General features: G+C 42.8%; 2 protein-coding genes across 3 annotated transcripts; both read left to right on the forward strand.

The window, feature by feature from the left end:
• Window positions 1–3,693: 3,693 nt before the first annotated feature.
• On the forward strand, window positions 3,694–6,462 carry LOC123085364 (selenoprotein K homolog). Its single transcript, XM_044506989.1, has 4 exons — window positions 3,694–3,925; window positions 5,716–5,819; window positions 5,934–6,099; window positions 6,187–6,462. Exons 1-4 carry the CDS (start codon window positions 3,907–3,909, stop codon window positions 6,219–6,221), a joined length of 324 nt encoding a protein of 107 aa, XP_044362924.1. The 5' UTR covers window positions 3,694–3,906; the 3' UTR covers window positions 6,222–6,462.
• A 5,641-nt stretch (window positions 6,463–12,103) lies between these two features.
• LOC123085366 (probable BOI-related E3 ubiquitin-protein ligase 3) lies at window positions 12,104–17,564 on the forward strand. 2 transcript variants are annotated; one of them, XM_044506990.1, is made up of 4 exons: window positions 12,104–12,288; window positions 12,394–12,491; window positions 12,625–12,920; window positions 16,854–17,564. In XM_044506990.1, the coding sequence occupies exons 1-4, from the start codon at window positions 12,194–12,196 to the stop codon at window positions 17,382–17,384; spliced, it is 1,020 nt and encodes a 339-aa protein (XP_044362925.1). In that variant the 5' UTR covers window positions 12,104–12,193; the 3' UTR covers window positions 17,385–17,564. The 2 variants fall into 2 exon arrangements, with proteins under 2 accessions (XP_044362925.1, XP_044362926.1); XM_044506991.1 differs by having other exon boundaries at window positions 12,628–12,920.
• The last annotated feature ends 1,363 nt before the right edge of the window (window positions 17,565–18,927 follow it).

An 18,927-nucleotide genomic window follows, 5' to 3' on the forward strand; every position in this document is an offset into this window, starting at 1 on the left:
ACAACTCAACTGCTAATACTTGCGAATATTATTTGGCTCTCCTTGTGTCGAATCGATAAATTTGGGTTGAATACTTGATGACCCACAAGTACAGGGGATCAATCGTAGTCCTTTCGATAAGCAAGAGTGTCGAACCCAACGAGGAGCAAAAGGAAATGACAAGTGGTTTTCAGCAAGGTATTTTCTACAAGCACTGAATTTATGAGTAACGAGTAGTTTGATAGCAAGATAATTTGTAACGAGCAAATAATGATAATAGTAAGAAAAGTGCAGCAAGGTAGCCCAATACTTTTGAGGCAAAGGACAGGCCAAAAAGATCTCTTATAATAAGTAAAGCGTTCTTGAGGGTACACAGGAATTTCATCTAGTCACTTTCATCATGTTGGTTCGATTTGTGTTCGCTACTTTGATAATTTGATATGTGGGTGGATCAGTGATTAGGTGTTGTTCTTACTTGAACAAACCTCCTACTTATGATTAACCCCCTCGTAAGCATCCGCAACTATGAGAAAAGTATTAAGAATAAATTCTAATCATAGCATTAAACTTTTAGTTCCAATCGGTCCCTTACGGAATAGCGCATAAACTAGGGTTTAAGCTTCTGTCACTCTCGCAACCCATCATCTAATAACTACTCCACAATGCATTCCATTAGGCCCAAACATGATGAAGTGTCATGTAGTCGACGTTCACATGACAACACTAAGGGAATCATAACATACATACTATCAAAATATCAAACACATATAAAATTCACATGATTACTTGCAACAAGGTTTCTCCCATGACCTAATCATGCTCATGATCAGAGGGGTATTAAATAGCATAATAGATCTGAACATATAATCTTCCACCAAATAAACCATATAGTAATTAACTATATGATGTAATCAACACTACTAATCACCCACAAGTACCAACCTATAGTTCCGGTACAAAGATTGAACACAAGAGATGAACTAGAGTTTGAGAGGAGATGGTGATGTTGAAGATGTTGATGGAGATTGCCCTCCCCAAGATGGGAGAGTTGTTGGTGATGATGAGGACGACGATTTCTCCCTCCAGGAGGGAAGTTCCCCTGGCGGAATCGCTCCGCCAGAGGGCAAAAGTGCTCCTGCCCAAGTTCCGCCTAGAGACGGCGGCGCTTCGTCCCGAAAGCCCCCTCCTTATTTTTTCTAGGTCAAAATGACTTATATACCAGAAAACGGGCACCGGAGATGGGCTGGGCCGAGCACAACCCATTAGGGCGTGCCTGGGGGGCCTGGCGCGCCCTGGTGTCTTGTGCTCACCAGGTGGCCCCCCTCCGGTAGCTATTTTCTCCATTATTTCTTATTTATTCCATAAAATTCCTCATGAAGTTTCAGCTCATTTGGAGTTGTGCAGAATAGGTAGCATGACGTAGTTTTTTCAGGTCCAGATTTCCAGCTGCCGGAATTCTCCCTCTTTGTGTGAACCTTGCACATTATGAGAGAAAAGGCACTATAATTACTCCAAAAAGAATTATTATGCATAAAAACATTATAAAATAACAGTAGGTAAACATGATGTAAAATGGACGTATCAATACTCTACCCTTAAAAACTGTTGCGATCCCCTATACTTGTGGGTTATCACCAATCCACAGGGAGATAGCCTCGCACCACCTCCCTCGCAACAGGTGAGGCGAGTACACTGGGCAACGATGGCTAGATGACTCTCTTTATATTATGTTCATGTTCACACAATTCTTTTACATTCATGCAATGGTGAACATACAAATCCCTAGTGTATGATTCAATATAGCATACCACTGGTATGTGATAGGGATTGTTTCTTCTTTGTTCTTCTTGATTAAAAATCCATCATGAGTGAATCTTCCAAGTTCAAGGAGTGATCCTCGCTTTGCGAGCGTATGGTCCTTCGAGTCCGTCCTCATGTTATGGTCCTCTCACTTGGTGAGGGTTGAAAAGGAGTGAGGTGAGACGTTGCACCTCCTCAGCTTGCCGGCAAAAGCTCATAGCCAAGTCCTCAGTCTTATTTGGTTGCATTATTTCTTCATGGTTTCTCATGTCATTCCAAACATGGTAGATTCGAGTATAGCAATCACTTGTTCAAGCACGTGGTTCATCTTCATGGTCTTACTAGCCAATTTATTACATGCTTTGTTGTGTACTTGCTGGGTCTCTGGAGTCACCTCTCGTGGACTTTGTTTCAGGTACATCATCGTGAGGCTTTGCAAGTAGTAGGGAAGGGTGTAGCTCCCATGGGTGTTCACTCATAAATTACACACCCCTTTCATTCACCTAGCTTGATCATGACAACTCTCATACTTTAGTACATGATTCTTGATAGCCAGGATCCACTTGTTGTGTATAAACTTTGCCATTGTTTGTTTCTGAGATCACTATGTTTACTTATCAAGGTGGGATTGAAGTTTGTTAGTTCCCACCTGGTACCCGTGTGTGTTGGGAACATATGTTTTCTTCTTCTTGTGTAGCATAACGGTTTGTGGCTCAACCACTTTGCTCTATATGGGTTATATGAGCTTGTTAAATGTTTCCGCTTGTGATATTATATATGCTCTGTTTACTCAACTGCCTGTCGTGGATGTCCGACTATACAAAGGAGGTGCTGCCGGATTTTTCCCACGAGCAGGTTTGGTTTGGTTTGTGTTCTGTGATGGTAACATTCCTTCTTACAAGGAGGGGTGTTATAGGGTGTCTCGGAATAGTCCTTCCAGAGAAAGAAATGACCGCTCTCTCGTTGGGATTCAACGCCGGAGTGTGCCCCGGAATCGAGCCCCCGAACAACGGCCACTGCCTACTCAGGTGGTCATGGACGAGCAACACAACAGTCACCATCTCCTCATTGTCGGATGAAGAATCATCCGAGTCGCAAATGAAATTGTGGAAAAAGAACTCGTCGGCGGAGTCAGTTTGTACCTTGCGAGCAAACCGTCGAACAATTTGCGGGAGTCATCGAAGAAGTAGGCCGACGAAGTGTCGCGCGCCTCCCCTGGACCAGGTAGCTGGCCTGGCGGCGTCTGACGAGCGTGGCGTTGTCGTCGAAGGAGCTAGCCGAGGACGCGGTGGTGCTGGCGGCGACATCGGGGGAAGCTGCGGTAGCCCGGCGGTGGTGGCGACGACGTTGGACGGTGGCGTGCTGCGGGGGAGGTATATTGGTGCGGACGGCTGGCGAGGGCACCGAAACTGGGCGGCGACGACAATGGGATAGGGCGCTCGGGTGCTTGCTGTCGATGGGAGGAAGAGAATGTCCTATGTGCAACCGACAGGTGGGCAAGGGGGAGGAGTAGGTGGGCGTCACGCGCGTCCGGCTTGTGTCCGCGCCGACGCAATGAGACCTAAATTTTGGCCTAGAATGGGTCGCCCGACGAATGAAAAATGGATGCGCGTTCGTTTAGATCGGCGTGCTGAGTCAACTTTGTGTCTGTTTTAATCTAAATAGACACACGCTGGCGAAATGAGTCGGCACGTTAGAGTTTTTTTAGGTCACTCTAAGAGAAGTCGTCCGATAGAAACTCGTTCCGGACGTCCGGCGTAAAGAGCTCATCTTCAGCCTCATATCATCCATCGAACGGCTCACAAAGCACAAGATGACGTGGTGCCCTCTTAACCGATAAGGAACCTACGAAGCCACTGACAGGTGACCCCACACGACCCCTAGTTTCCGGGTCCACGGGTCCACGAGCCAACAGCCAATAAACGAGGCAAGCACGGCAACCCTCTCGAGCCCATTGGTCAGGTCAGGTCTTCCCACGCGGAAGGACGAGGAAGGTTCACGAATCCCCTCCTCACTTCGTCCCTCCCCCTCTCCTATTTCTTCTCTCCGGACCCCGGGCCAAAATTTCATCCTAAGTTCCATCGAAGAGGGCGGCAAGGGGGCGATCCGGATAGCGCAAGCGCGACCATGGCCTACGTCGAGAGAGGTAATCCGGTGTTCCGATTCTGTAGATTCCATGTAAGATCTGTTCATAATCTATATATCCACCGTGGAAGTTTTGATCTGTGATTTCGTGCTCGTGAGTTCGTTCCTCCTGCCCGATTCGTCAAATATTTCACCTAGATGATTCCTGTGGTCATGTTCAGCAACGGGCACCGCAGGCTGGTCTGTCTATTTCAGTTTTCTAGAAAAACATCAACAGCTAGTGCATTTTATGGGAATCATTTGGACAATATCATCTTGTGGATTCCTTCGTTGCCACATACTGTATGTTTGCTTTCAGACGTGTAAGGAAAAACCTAGCCAGATTGGCTGATTGCCAATAGTTGTGTGCTGAGCAAGGGATCTTGCTAAATGAACAGTCCTTCACTATCGTTGCTGTTCAAACGGAATTTTGTGAGAAATATCCAGGTAGCAGGACATAGAGGCGGCCTCCATAGACTGGTAACTAATGCATTAGTGGTTGCATTCCTTTACATTACATACTACCACCAATTCCAGACCCCACATAATGGATGAGTTCTTTCCATGTTGATTAGGTCCAAATAGCCGAGTCCTCAGTATTGTTTTATATGTTCACTAAGATAGAAATACATCTTTATTTGTTGCCAAAAAGAGGGAAGGCTGCAGACAGATAAAAAATGTCTGGCGTATTTTTTAAAGTTTGTGTTAGAGATGTCCAAGCTTATTATGATATTTCATGGATTAATGGAGATATTCCTTACTGAATCATCGTAAGTAAGTGTCTCTGTATTTGGTGTGTGCACATAGTAGTCCAATTTGTAGTGGAACCTCGGCCACTTAGTGTCATTCTGTGGGTCACTGAAGAAAATAAGTGACGTTAGAAATTAGTTTGAGTGAAACAGGTAGCTGCCCACAGTTCAATGGACCAAAGTAAACAATTGCTAGTTTTCTTTGCGTACTGTTTGTGAGTTATACTAGTATTATCACCCACACTTTGCTAGGATGGTGATTCATTGTGTTAATACCACTAACAGCGGCATTTCTAGATTATTTAGGTGTTGCTCAAATTTGTCTTCCTAAGGGACACTGTTTCATGAAGTAATTCTGGCAAATTATGAGCTTCAACCCTGTGAGCTGAAAGGTCCGTGATCAAAGCATCTGTTAGGCATGTAAGACCTAAGTGATGACATGCTAATTGTGTTTGGTCCCTCCGTAAAGAAATATAAGAGCGTTTAGATTACTAAAGTAGTGATCTAAACGCTCTTATATTTCTTTACAGGGGGAATATAATGTTAATTGACTTGGCTTTATTAAGATTTTGCATTATAATCAATTTTAGAGTAAAAGAAGACTGGTTCATTTGGTGTAACTTAAGATTTTAAGTGGAGCATACTCACTTCCGGGTGATTTCTTGGGTTATATTGCACTTATAGAGCGTATGAATTGGTGCTAGCAGTTTCATTCGTCAGTTCCTGGAGGCATGTCTTGTTTAAGAACAAGTTTGAGGTGACATTTTGGAGGCACCTGGCCACGTTTGATCACTCCTTGGCTTTTTCCTGAAGCCAAAATGTAGTTTGGAGCATTCACAGTGTTGTATTTGAAAATTGATTGATCACTTTTTAGCATGCACAAAGTTGCGAAATTCACCCTTGAGTACATGTAATTGCATTGTTGTTGAATTTGTTCGGATTCATTTCTGGCATTGATTGTTTTCTATAATTATGCGACTTCTTTTGATCTTAAGTCCGTATGTATGTGAGTAGGCTTTCATTTAAGTAGGACTGTGACCATCAATCTCATTTGTGTTTCCAGGTGTTGTGAAAGGCAAACGGACAATCTGGAGACTAAGCATAATCCCTGACTTCTTTAAGGCTATTGTGAACTTCATCAGAATGTTCTTCCTCACAATGTTTTCTGTAAGTGATCAGAATTAAACTGCTCGAATTATCTTATTGTTGCCAAATTAGCCTTTTGTCCCATATATTTCCATGAGTTAAAACACAATATAATTCTCGCGTCTTATCTTGTAGATCGAGAAAACAGACAGCTATAAGAAAGGATATGGTAGTGGTAAGAAGTGGGATGGTGGACCTGGTGGGGGAGGTCCTGGTGGGGGTCCATATGGTGGTGGGGGCGGCGGCGGAGGTGGCCCTCGCGGTCCTCGCACACTATCTGACCTCCGATCAAACGATCAGAGTAAGTCCTATCTTCTGAAATTCCAGATTTTGTTGTTTGTTCAGAATGGTGGATTTGAGATTTCTGAGCCAAATTCTCTAATTTCAGGTTCCCTCCCTGCTTGTGGATCCTGCTGCGGATGACATCCTAATAACAAAAGAACAATGATTAATGACAGAAGAACTACCGTATTTCAATTTCAGCAGAGCAAAATCATTGCGACGCTGTGAAGAGTCTAGCATGTCGAGTATATATAGCTTGTTTCTGATGTGATTTGCACACTGTATTCATCATCGCTTTGCCATACTGAATTGTCCTGGATGGAGTCAAAATCTTATCCTTATACTGGTTTCCTGTTGTGCAATGTGAATTTACTATACCTTCTGTCTACTTTGTAATTCTGTTGAGATTGGACTTGACGAATTGTTTGCTATTTGTCGAATTCAGCGAGGAAATAGTTGGAACAACGTGAAATTTACCATGGTTATCTGATAGTCCTGTAAACTCCAACTGAAAACAAGAGTAGAAAAACTGAAAATGAAACTGTTCTAGGAGGAAAGTGTTCATGATTCTTATATCGGTTGGGTCAGCAAGCAAACCGCTGTCCTACTCCTTATCATTTACTTACATACCAGAAGTTTAACCCCATAACGATAAGTTTGGACTTCGACCAAGGAGCACGTAGCAAAGAAACTAAAATTTACTATGTAAATTAATATCCTGGACTTCGACCAAGGAGCACGTAGCAAAGAAACTAAAATTTACTATGTAAATTAATATCCTTATGTTAATCGTACCTAAGGCAATTTGAAACAAAATCGCCTTTGTCAACAAACTTTGAATGCTAAAATTAGATGTACCTTTGTAAACAGTGATGGTATGTTGTACTTGCTGAAATGGTTCATGTGAACAGCTCATGCTCAAACATTTTATGTCTATTTTTTTTTGAGCGGGGTCTATTGTGTTGATGAGCATCACTTGGGCGCAAAGCATTGTTTTGGTGCGGACCAAACCTAAACAAACTCTAAATAGACACAACCCCAAAAAATAACATGGATCAATGTGTGCCAGTGAGACCAACAAGAAGGCCTAAAAAGCCTTTTGCCTTACATAGTATTTCCATTAACCCAATAGAGTAGTCGAGTTGAAAGCCGGGAACTTAAGAGCCAAGGTTGTATCTTGTCCTGATCTAGAAAACCCCTGTGAAACATGACTTCTGCAAAACATACAGATATAATAAATGGTTATGGAACCACCCGAAACGTTTATTTTTGAATTCAAAAGGAAAAAACTAATCTCGATGGGTTGAATTACTTACAATTTCTGTAGGTTTTAATCCATAGAAATATTTCTTGTGGAGATCCTGTAGAGTATTTATATAATATTTTTTCTTTATCTCAGTTTCATGAAGGGGAGCCTTGGCGCAGTGGTAAAGCTGCTGCCTTGTGACCATGAGGTCATGGGTTCCCAACAATTTGATAAAAGAACTATTGCATGGACCGTGCCTCGTTTTAATTTTTGATGAGTTTGTTTCACTTCAGTTTTGGTATTTTGTCACTATTGCACTTTGGACTAGTGGGATCAGTACTCACTACAACTTTGCACTTTCGACCAAGATGGTTCGTTTCAGAAAACAACCGATTCATGTAAGGTCTGCAGCTAGAGAATGAACAATGACTTCTCTTTTGTACATTGGTGTGTCTGGAAAATGGCTATAACTTGGTTCTTGAAACTGGTGTAAACCCCACGCTTTGCTACAGGGAATTATTAAACTGTTCTACAAATGTTTATTTTGAAATATTTATATAAAAATTACACTTTTAAGTACAGAGTTACAAAGGTCAAATGTTTCCCTAAAAATACAAATTTGAAATGTCGTTGAAGTCCATAACAAACTAAAAATGTTAAATTTTGGTACAATATTTTTCTCACATAATTAAGGCAATTTCAGTGGTCGCATCAGTCAGGAAGTTATACACAAGATTTGGTAATGTTTTGATCTAATAATTGCCGTGATTTTTTCGAAGAGTGGATCTTTTGCTCTCAGGATCCATGGAGCCTGAAATTTTCAAACATTCAAAAATCAACCTTTTAATTTAAAAAAAGAGTCTGAAAATAAATACAAGTACTTATAGATGAATAGTAGATGTGTGCGAAATTTATCGCGAAATACATTTTTATGTGCCCTGTACAAAAAAACCAAAATCATGTAATTTTATAGTGAATAGTACTCCATATGTATTAGAAATACGCCGTTTTGTCATTTTTGTCTAGCTCGCATAAAAAGGTATTTCATCATGAAACTTCGTAGAGAAGTAGTGTACATCCATATGTATATGAGTATTTTTTCAGAATTTTTAGAAACTTAATTTTTTTAATTTTGAACTTTTCAAATAAAGGGCTCCATGGAGCTCGAGCTCCATTAGGCATTTCCGCTTCCTTCGTTCTTTTCTAATATGTCTTTCCACGAAGAGAGGTCATTTCACCAAGAGACTGTCTTTCCATTAAAAGATATTTTTCACTAAGGGATGTGTCTTTCCACAAAGAAACAAGAAACATCATTTCAGTGAGGGGTGAGTTATTTGACCAAAGGACTCAATTGTTCATAGGCCCAATTGTCAAGATCTAATGAACATGATCCATCCTCGATATAATCCAACAATTTGTCTTTTTAGGTTCATTCCTTAGTCTAGCTTCTATGCAAGCTTTAACAATTTATGGACTAGTTGTGGCACTAGCGCTTTTATTTGCGAACCCTTTTGTTTTATCCTAAAAGAACTTCTTTCGATTTCGTTAGATACTTTTTTTAGTAAATTGGTGTTTGTTGGAGTGGTTTAATATGGATGTTGCATTAAGAGCCGATTTTAGAGTAATAGGGAAGGGATTTCAGTTGCATGGTGTATGTCTAAAATTTGAATGAATAGCGTGAAGCTCTTATCGTCATTTTTCTTCACAATGTCATGCTTTTCTTCTTTACTGTATATAAGAACACTGCATGAAAAGTTTGGATTAACATTATACATTTATATTTTGAGTTCAAAATTCACAGTGACATGTTTTTAGTGTCTTCATGCGTATATCAGGTTTCAGGATAGGACTCTATCGATAAACCTATTTTTTTTGGTAAAACGAGCCAAGCAAGTCTTTTTTTTACGAGAGCAAGCAAGTATTTTTGAAAGGCCATATGTTAAATATCATCCCTCACAAGAAACCTTCTTATGTTAGTAAGAAATTACGTGCAAGTCCTTGCCAAATCAGCATTGTGTTCCTTCTGCATCCATAGATGATGTGTCATGAAAAAATATCATTACCGTCTCTAGGCCTCCGTCTCACCGGAGTAACCTGGTTCAAACCCATAAGCTTGTAGAAGCACTGGACGGGAAGTCATCTATGTAGACCAGAAGACAATGGTGCCCATGAATTGGGTAAATCATCGTCATGGAGAAGTCGGAAATGAGGGCTAGAGGATAATCTCGACTCCAACCAGACAAAGGAGGGGAACACAACCTTACAAGTTCCTCGACAAAGCCGTCTCTGGTTGAGCTTCATTGGATTGATATGGACCTAGAGAACAAAATAACATGGCAACACCATCTCCTCCACATGTGGCCGCTGTCGTGAACAAGCATTAATCACACCAGACCAAGTGCCCGACGTTTGACACCATCCATGGACTCATCGATGCAACTTCTACATGGAAAAAGTCGAGGAATAATTATTCCCATCGTTGATGTTGCCCAACTCCACCGACAACGAAGAACTTGAAGACTCTACGAGACACGGTCAAGACATTTGGATCCGGGATCCCCCATATCCCCCCTACCGCAGTAGACGACAAAGGCCAACGGAATCCGCAGCGACACTGGTGGCTCGAGGGGGTGCAAGTCGCCTCCAGGTCGCCTCTCTCAAGAAACCCTAGAAAAAATGTTTCAGGATTTTATTAGTTTTCTATTTATCTATTCTAAAATGCAAAACCTATAGCTGAACCACTCGTCCAAAGTGCACCATTTAAATATCCAAAATTTTGAGTTTTGGGAAAATTAGGTGCAACGTCCAAAATTATTATTTTTTGTAATAAGGATTTTTCTTGGTTTCTGGTATGATCCGTGTTACCTTAATCCTATTTTCTCTAGTCATGTGATTAAAGAAAATTCTTTCTCTGTATAGTATTACAATAACAGCCACGAAGTAATTCGGTGAAACACCTTTGGGCTACTATAGAATCTTTTCTTTTATAACACTAAGCTCCCTAAGTTTGGAGCCCTCTGATTCAATCGAGGTCTCCAATTTGAATTTTGATCACACAATTTTGATCAGGTCAACGATTTCTCAACGAGCTCTCTTATTTAATTCCTTTAATTCAATATACCCCTTAATTTTTAAGGCATCATAGTCAATTGAGGTCTCCAATTTAGTATTGGGTCAACCGATTTTGACCGGGTTAACGATTTCTCAAGGAGTTCTTTTATTCAATTCTTTTAATTAACTATGCTTCCTATTCACTATGCTCTCTAATATTTAATCCACAATGCTTGCCAATGTTTTAGGCTTCATAGTCAATTGAGGCCTCCAATTTAGAATTGAGTCATCCGATTTTGACCCGGTCAATTATTTCTCAAGGAGCTCTCTTGTTCAATTATTTTAATTTACTATGCTTCCTATTCACTATGCTCCCTAATTTTTAAGGCCTCATATCATCTGAAGTCTTCAATTTATAATTGGATCACCCGATTTTGACCAGGTCAAAAAATTTCAAGGAACTTTCTTATTTAATTTTTTAATTCACTACGCTCCCTAATTTTGAAGCTTTCTTGTTGATTGAGATATTCAATTTTGGATTTAGTTCATGATTTTGATCGGGTCATTGATTGTTCAAATCAATCGACAACAACTGACCTATAAAAACATATCAACCCCGCGCACCCCCTCACCACCCAGAAAAAAATAAGCGCTAACATGCGATACTGTAGCACCAATATAGTACATGTAGTCAGGGGCGCATAACTTTTTCCACATAAGTATGAATTTATTAGCAGATAATACAGAAACACACCGCGAAGCTACACCAAAACACCGCGTCGTGATAAAAGGAAATCACACTCCATCATTTCCCTCACTTGCCAAACCAAATACTCCCTCATTTCCAAAATATAAGGTATATTAGTTTCTTGAAAAGACTAAAATTTAAACTTTGACCAAGTTTAAAGCCTAAAATATCGACACCAACAATACTAAATAATTAAAATATGAAAATTCATTTCATGATGAATCTAATGGTAGCAATTTTATATCATGGATATTGATATATTTCTCTATGAATTTGGTCAAACTTAAAGAGATTTGACTTAAAAAATATAATACACATTATATTTTGAAACAGAGAGAGAAAAAAAGTTATAAAATCCAACAACACCAACAAGCGACAAAGCGCGCCAAACCCTTCTAATTTGAAATGAAAGCAAAGCTATGTTTCATATATTCTAGCCATCTATCACGACCTCCTCTACAACACACAAATCAAAAAGGGGGAAAGATTATGTGTCGTGCTTTATCTCTTTGTGCACAAATTGTTGTGCTTTTTGTGCGAAAATACATCTGCATCAAACTTTGTTTTTCTCTTTGATTTTACATTCATTGAATCCTGTAAATATTGTCTATACGAATACAACGCAATAACTTGTGTGCGTACCCTCTATTTTTAAATATAAGTTTTTTTAGAGATTACAATATGGATTAGATACGTATGTATATAGACGGATTTTAGAGTGAGATTCAATATATAGTCCATATTAAAATCTTTTAAAAAGACCTATATTCAGGAACGGAGGGAGTATATATTGAGGGAAAATAGTAGATTTAGGAACAATACGAAGGGCTTTACAACAAAATACATCTCAAAATCTAATGAAGCACGGGGAACGCAGAAATATCGAACCGACATGTGGGCTCCAAGGTTCATGACCCCACATGTCAACTGCACATCTACTTGAAGTAAACCAAACCCAAATCACACTATTTGCCGGCACTCAGTACAGAGCCCAATTCCGCCTTCTCTCTCCTCCCTTTCCGACGAGGCGACCTGCCCCTTTCCCCTCTCGCGCACCTTCCTCTCGCCATGGCCTTCTTCTCCCACCACCACCTCCAGCAGCCCCACCCCGCGGCGCCGCCACCGCAGCAGCAGCAGCAACCGCCGGCGCCCCTCTCCTTCAGGTGCCCCATCTCAATTTCGGCCCCGTGCCATTTCTCCGTCCGTTTTCCTGCGGTAAGACGAGTCGCGCTAAAATCCCCTTCCTAATGCCCGTGAAATTTCGGCAGGAACGCGCTGCCGGTGCCGATCGATGGACAGATCCCGGCGCCTCTCGCCTTCTTCAACGCGCCGCCCGCTTTCCCGGACCAGGCCCGGCAGCCACAGAGTAAGCGCCCCCCCCCCCCCCCCCCCCCGCCCGCGAATCTCCCCATTCGTCTTTCGAAAATCCAATTGAATTGACGCTGATTTTCGAGGGATTGGAATTGAAATTTCATTGGATTTTGCTGCGTTCTGTGTAGTAGTGGACGCGGCGGGGCTGACGGCTGCGGCGGGTATGGGGTGGAGGCAGCCGAGGGAGCAGGAGCTGCTGGGGGAGAACTCGCAGATGTCGTCCATCGATTTCCTGCAGACGGGCTCGGCGGTGTCGACGGGCCTGGCGCTCTCTCTGGAGGACAGGCGCCATGGCGGCGGCGGCGCTGGCGCAGGGAACTCCTCGGGCGATTCGCCGCTGCTCCTGCTGCCGATGCTGGACGACGACATCTCCCGTGAGGTCCAGCGTCTAGATGCTGATATGGACCGCTTCATCAGGGCCCAGGTCACGTGCTCTCGAACCTTTTCCTTTGGGCGATTTGAGTTGTGCAATCCGTTCTATGCTTTACATGCTGTCTTTTTATCAGTTGACGAAGGTTTGTTGGGGTAATTAGTGAAGCGTTCACTTTGTCAGGTCAATATAGTCTCTGCAGGTGAAGGGCACATATAGATAGTCTCTTCACTTCACTTTTCTAATGTTGCAGGTTTCTTATTTTCTTATTAAGGCATGCGACGATTCTCGATTACTGGTAGCTCTCATGAGTGAATTCTCATGGTATGCCGTTTAAATAAATCTTGTGAGTCTTAAACATAAGAACGGTGAAATATTAATGAAGAAAAAACTGGGTAAATATCATTGGTACCACCCAAATCTTGTGGTTCAATTAAACACCACCAAAAGCTCAAACTCCTCTTCCATTTGCCTTTCGGTTGGCTCCGTTACACCACACTAGCAGCAATGTACTCGACCATCTGAATCCCAGTCCAACATTGGAATCCCAAATGAGATCTGAACACTCAGCTACGGTGAGTACATGATCTACTGTCTGCAGCTTGGGGTCAGTCCCCAGGAACCTAACAGGTACCAATACCCGAGTAAAACAGAAGCTCTCGTCTTAATTTGCAGTTGTACCGAACCAAGCAGATGGAGCAGACCTGAATACAGGTCGGAGGAGGCAATGGGACTCGTGCATACATGCTTCCACACAAATTTAAAACACCGATAGGTTTTAATTGTCTGTTGCCACCACCTTGCGCTTTTCTGACCAAAGTGCATGCTTAAGCGCAATTAAGCAGTAGGAGTTTTGCTATCGACTAGGCATGCCTTTTTAACTACAGTTCCATGTCTGAGGTGGCATCTGCTGCTGGTGTATCTTCTGCAGGCGTTGCTGCCTTGCTGGTGCTCATATTAGAGCAACTCTAGCAGATCCTGTATAAATCGGTACTGCAAAATTGTTTTACCCTAAAATGATTTTGTGGGAACTCGAAGGTCCCGGCAGAACAGATCTGCTAAAGTTCACACTGCAAATTTAAACACCAGATTCGCGCCACAAAGTTCCAACAAAACCGGAGTTCGTACTTAGCTAAAACATACTCCCTCCGTCCCAAATTAAGTGACTCAACTTTGTACTAACTATAGTGGAAAGTTAGTATAAAGTTGAGTCACTTATCTTGGGATAGAGGGAGTAGATGAAACTACAAATTAAACCTTGAAACGGATTTCGCGCATTGGAAGTGTCATCCCTTGCTTTGTTCTAACCGCCCTTCCTTTAAGTTTAAGTATTCGAAACTCTGGGTTGCCGGCTCAATCATCGAGGCCGAGGTAGAACTTCTCCGCCAACTTGCGGCAAGCGTGGCGTAGGCATGGTCTTCCTTTGCGGCGACGAGCCTGTTGGCGGTGCCTTCTTCTCCGACCGCCGCCGTGTGCTCCGCGGGGAGGAGCTCCGCATCCACCTCCTGGAACCTCTTGGTGTGCGGGGAAAGCACCTCGTAGAGCTCGTTGAAACCGGCCCACGCGCTCCGCCCACCGCTGCGGGAGAGGCGGCCCCGTTTGCGCGCCTGCTTGGAACGCCATGGCTCGACGACAGACCGGCTGGAGCTGCCGGCCTCTGCATTGTGCCGGGCGAGCTTGCGCGGCGGTGACCCGCCACTGCCGCCATGCCCACGAGCACCACCGGCCATGGATCCGCAAGAAAGGGAAAGAAACGCGTGGCTAATTGCTCGCCTGAGAAAGGAAAGGAGACGACGGAGGGGGCGGATTGTGGCGGAGCTTATCCAGGACACGAACCCTAAAAAGCCCCCGACCCCGTACATATAGCGGCGGACGGGCGGATTTGTGGGCTGCCTGTAAATTTTAATGGGCCAGCGGACTTTTAGCGGACCTGTTCGGGCTGAAAAAATGCGGAAAACTGTAAAACCGCCGGAATTATACGGGCCGGCGAGGATATAGCGGATTTGCTAGAGTTGCTCTTAACAAGAGGGAGAATGATCTATCGGATCATGCTGACCCATGCATTCACTGACCAAGCAAACATTTGATAGACTTGGACTACAGCCTCCAGGAACTCTGGATGATTCAACATGAAATTCCACTTACTTCCTCCTGCATTCTTAGCTGTTGGAGGCCCAGTTTTATCTTTTCAATAATTTGGTCAGAGAGAAATTAATACAAATGTTCTGTAGCCAAAGAGCTAGCTATGGACAGGGGTGCGTGGAAGCTTGCTATCCATGTGCCAGAGCCATGAGTTGGTTGCGAGATCTTATGGGTTTCACCTCTAGCCTACCCCAACTTGTTTGGGACTAAAGGCTTTGTTGTTGTTGTTGTTGTTGTTTGTAGAAATTAATACAATGTTCTGTAGCCAGATTTGGATCCATGTAAACTTCAATGATTGCCACTAGTGTAGATTCTGCCGTCGCCTCTTAGTAACCACTTGTCTTGTCTGTGTCAGTTTTGTTAGATGGATACCGAAGAAATTCCCTCATGTTATGCTCCCCCAATCTTGCATCCACTTTCCCTAATTACTCCTGGACCAGATCAAACCTGATGTGCAGTAGATGTGTAGCATTCTGATAGATGTGGTCCAGGGATGAAGTGCTTGCATGTTGGCATGGAACATGATCCAAGGGCCCAAAACTCACCGAACCGCATCCCCTGCACCACCATGCGGGAGGGGTCTACACATGTGACACAGCTCTTGGGTTTTCATCCTTGCTTTGCCGAAAAGGATCACCCCATAGTTACTACATTTGGGTCCTCAAGCATTAATATGCTGGTGCAGTCCATAGTAACTTCCCAGTGTGGGGCTAACCCACCACCACCTCCACTACACATGTGCACCTGGGCTGCAACAAATGGGATGGAGTATTACAAGAAATTCAATCAGACATATGTACAGTTTATACGGCCTGCCTGTTAGTGTACTCTAGGTCCTCTCCTTGCTTAAAGACAGAGAACCGCAAGACAAATTTCATTCGATGAAATAACTATTGAACAAAGGTCTTTTGAGCAGTAGCTATGTTCCTAGACCCTCTCTTTCAGTTGATGGGACAAACTTGTGTTGTTTTATCTCAATTTTCGTCCTTTAATACTGGTCAGATTATCCATTTAATAATAAATTACATTTTTTATCAGCATTGAGTTTCTTCACTTCTTGGCTCTTATAAAACTCTATTATTAAGTTATTTTATGAAATACTCCCTCTGTAAACTACTCCCTCCGTCCCATAATATAGGACGTTTTTTGACACTAGTGTAGTGTCAAAAAACGTCTTACATTATGAGACGGAGGGAGTAATATAAGACGTTTTAGATTACTAAAGTAGTGATCTAAAACGTCTTAAATTAGTTTACAGAGGGAGTAATTGCTAATAATAGGAACCTAGAGCTTGCTTTTATTTTGCTACCACATGATGTTTTTATTATCAAAGTGGACAGAAAAGGAGAAAGAGAGGGTATGGGCTTATTATATGTAAACTAAACAAAGAAGAGAAGCTTTTGTCACATGTGCTTAGTTGAGTTGCTGACTTTCTGTTGACAGCTATATGATCGATGTCAAAATAAAGTTTTTCTGGCGGTCTGACCCGTGAGCAATCACACCTCGCGAATTAAATAATAGTTGTACGAATTCATTTATTCCATGATAATAAGAAACCTTTCCATTTTTCCAAAAGAAACGAGAGACAGCAAAAGAGTTAGTGGAACATCGGAAGAAAAGATACACTCGAAACGAGCGAGGGCTAAGCAAGTATTGCCAGTGCTGTTAAACAAGTAGCATTCAGTTCTACGACCCAGAATTTGTTTCTAGTTAGGACTATGCTTAGTAGGGTTTGGGTCGAACTTCATCCCTGGTGTCATCACAATCTGTACTGTTAAAAAGAAATCTTGCTTCGATGCTTGAAAGTATTGTAGTTTTTTCTGACAAAAATGGTTTAACTGGCAGAGTGAGCGCATGAGGCAGTCTATATTGGAGAAAGTTCAGGCAAAGCAGTTTGAAGCGCTGGCCTCTGTTGAAGACAAGATCCTCCGAAAAATACGCGATAAAGAGTCAGAAGTGCAGAACATCAACAAAAGGAACCTGGAACTCGAGGACCAGATTAAACAAATGGCAGGGGAAGTTGGTGCGTGGCAGCAACGAGCTAAGTACAACGAGAGCATGATCAGCGCACTGAAGTACAACCTGGAGCAGGTATGTGCCCATCAGAGCAAGGACTTCAAAGAAGGCTGCGGCGACAGCGAGGTGGACGATACGGCATCCTGCTGCAACGGCGGGGCTGTCAATCTGCAGCTGATGCCCAAGGAGAACAATCACCCCAAGGATTTGACGGCCTGCAGGGTCTGTAAATCAAGCGAGGCGTGCATGCTCTTGCTGCCCTGCCGGCATCTTTGCCTGTGCAAAGAGTGCGAGAGCAAGCTGAGCTTCTGCCCCCTCTGCCAGTCTTCCAAGATACTTGGCATGGAGATATATATGTGATGTAGAATATAATTTTATGTACTGCTTGAGTATCTTATCTTTCGAGATGCTGATGTACTTAGACATCAATGTATTGTCAACTGTAGTCTCAGTGGGTCGATAAGACTGCCATTTCTGGTAGAATTACTGCAGCGAACTTCTGATCACAAGTGCATGATTTGAACTTCTGAGGCTTATCTAGTACACGTTTGCCGTGTGACAAACTGTTGCCTAGGGCATAATTTTGTGAAACCTATGTAGGTTGTGTTTATTTTTTAAGAATTTCCAAAAGGTCACTGTCCTGCATTTTCTTAAAGAAAGTACTCCCTCCGGTCCTTTTTAGTTCGCATATAAGATTTAATTGAAATCAAGCCTCGTAAAGTTTGACCAACTTTAAAAAAAAAGTGCCAACATTCACAATCTGCAATACCACTAGATGTGTCATGACTTAAAAGTTTCATATTATATAACTTTAGCATGGCAGATGTTGATATTTTTTCATATAAATATGGTCAAACTTTGTGAAATTTGACTCCAAAGAATTCTAATATGCAAAGTAAAAAGGACCGGAGGGAGTAGAATGGCTGAGCTTATAAGCTAAAAGTAAAATGCATCCGTGGTCATTGTACTTGTGTCAAAAGCTCATTTTGATCATTGTACTTAAGAATACGATCAACACGGTCATTATATACGACTTGAGATGATTATACGGTCACCGGTTCATTGTATAGTATTCTACTCTGTTGACTGGTCAAACATCATAGCATCCTCGGCAATACAGTTTGATGCTGGTTTGGCCAGATTGGGGGGTGTTGCTCGTTCCTCCTCGGCCTTCCTGGGTGCATGGTGCAAACCCTAATTGGGGTGCATGGTGCAAACCCCAATTGGGGACGACGGACCCTTTCATTGTTGAGGTGCTCGCGCTAACGTGAAGGAGTCATCTTTGCCAAGCTTTGAGGCTTTTTGCATGTGCAACTGAAATCCGACTGTCTTGAGGCAGTAAACCTTTGGACCCTTGGCTACATCGGTCGGTCGATAGTAGCACCAATAGTTGCTGAAATTAGAGAGCTCTTTGTTAGCCTTTTGTCTTTCACTATTTCTCATGTAATAAGAACCGCTAATGGTCCTGCAGCGTGCATGTACGTTTAATGTGACCGAAAGCTGGCTGGATTCCACTCCCAGCGTCCTGATTAGCAGCCTTCTGGCTGATTGTCCAGCGAATGCCTTTACTTAATAAAGCTCTCTGAAATTCCCCGCAAAAAAAACATCATAGCATCCTCTCTCTATCTTTATATGGGTCCTACCTGTCAGTGGAAAAAAAGAAATAAAAGCCATGCATCGAAGAGAATCGAACCAGGGACATCCACCAGCAGTCCTGTCCAGCCGCGCCGCCAAATCTGCAACAATCATTCTTAGCGTTATAGCCGCCGCGTGTGTGCATGCTATCGTGCGCGGGCATAGACAGCGTCTGGGGGGCACAAACAGCCGAGCCCGGTGTCCTCGCTTGAACACGGCCATGTTACCGTTCACCGACATGCTCGCGCAGCCGCACAGCCCTTTGCTC

The sequence above is a fragment of the Triticum aestivum genome, chromosome 4A (genome assembly GCF_018294505.1).
Source record: "Triticum aestivum cultivar Chinese Spring chromosome 4A, IWGSC CS RefSeq v2.1, whole genome shotgun sequence".
NCBI lineage: Eukaryota > Viridiplantae > Streptophyta > Magnoliopsida > Poales > Poaceae > Triticum > Triticum aestivum.

What these genes read in the sequence shown, in the direction of transcription:
- LOC123085364 (XM_044506989.1), top strand. An exon ending in TCTTCCTCACAATGTTTTCT is followed by an intron (nt 5,820 to 5,933) that starts GTAAGTGATCAG and finishes CTTATCTTGTAG; the next exon opens with ATCGAGAAAACAGACAGCTA. An exon ending in CCTCCGATCAAACGATCAGA is followed by an intron (nt 6,100 to 6,186) that starts GTAAGTCCTATC and finishes CTCTAATTTCAG; the next exon opens with GTTCCCTCCCTGCTTGTGGA.
- LOC123085366 (XM_044506990.1), top strand. Translation starts at nt 12,194, where the DNA reads ATGGCCTTCTTCTCCCACCACCACCTCCAGCAGCCCCACCCCGCGGCG. An exon ending in CCAGGCCCGGCAGCCACAGA is followed by an intron (nt 12,492 to 12,624) that starts GTAAGCGCCCCC and finishes CGTTCTGTGTAG; the next exon opens with TAGTGGACGCGGCGGGGCTG. An exon ending in ACCGCTTCATCAGGGCCCAG is followed by an intron (nt 12,921 to 16,853) that starts GTCACGTGCTCT and finishes TTTAACTGGCAG; the next exon opens with AGTGAGCGCATGAGGCAGTC.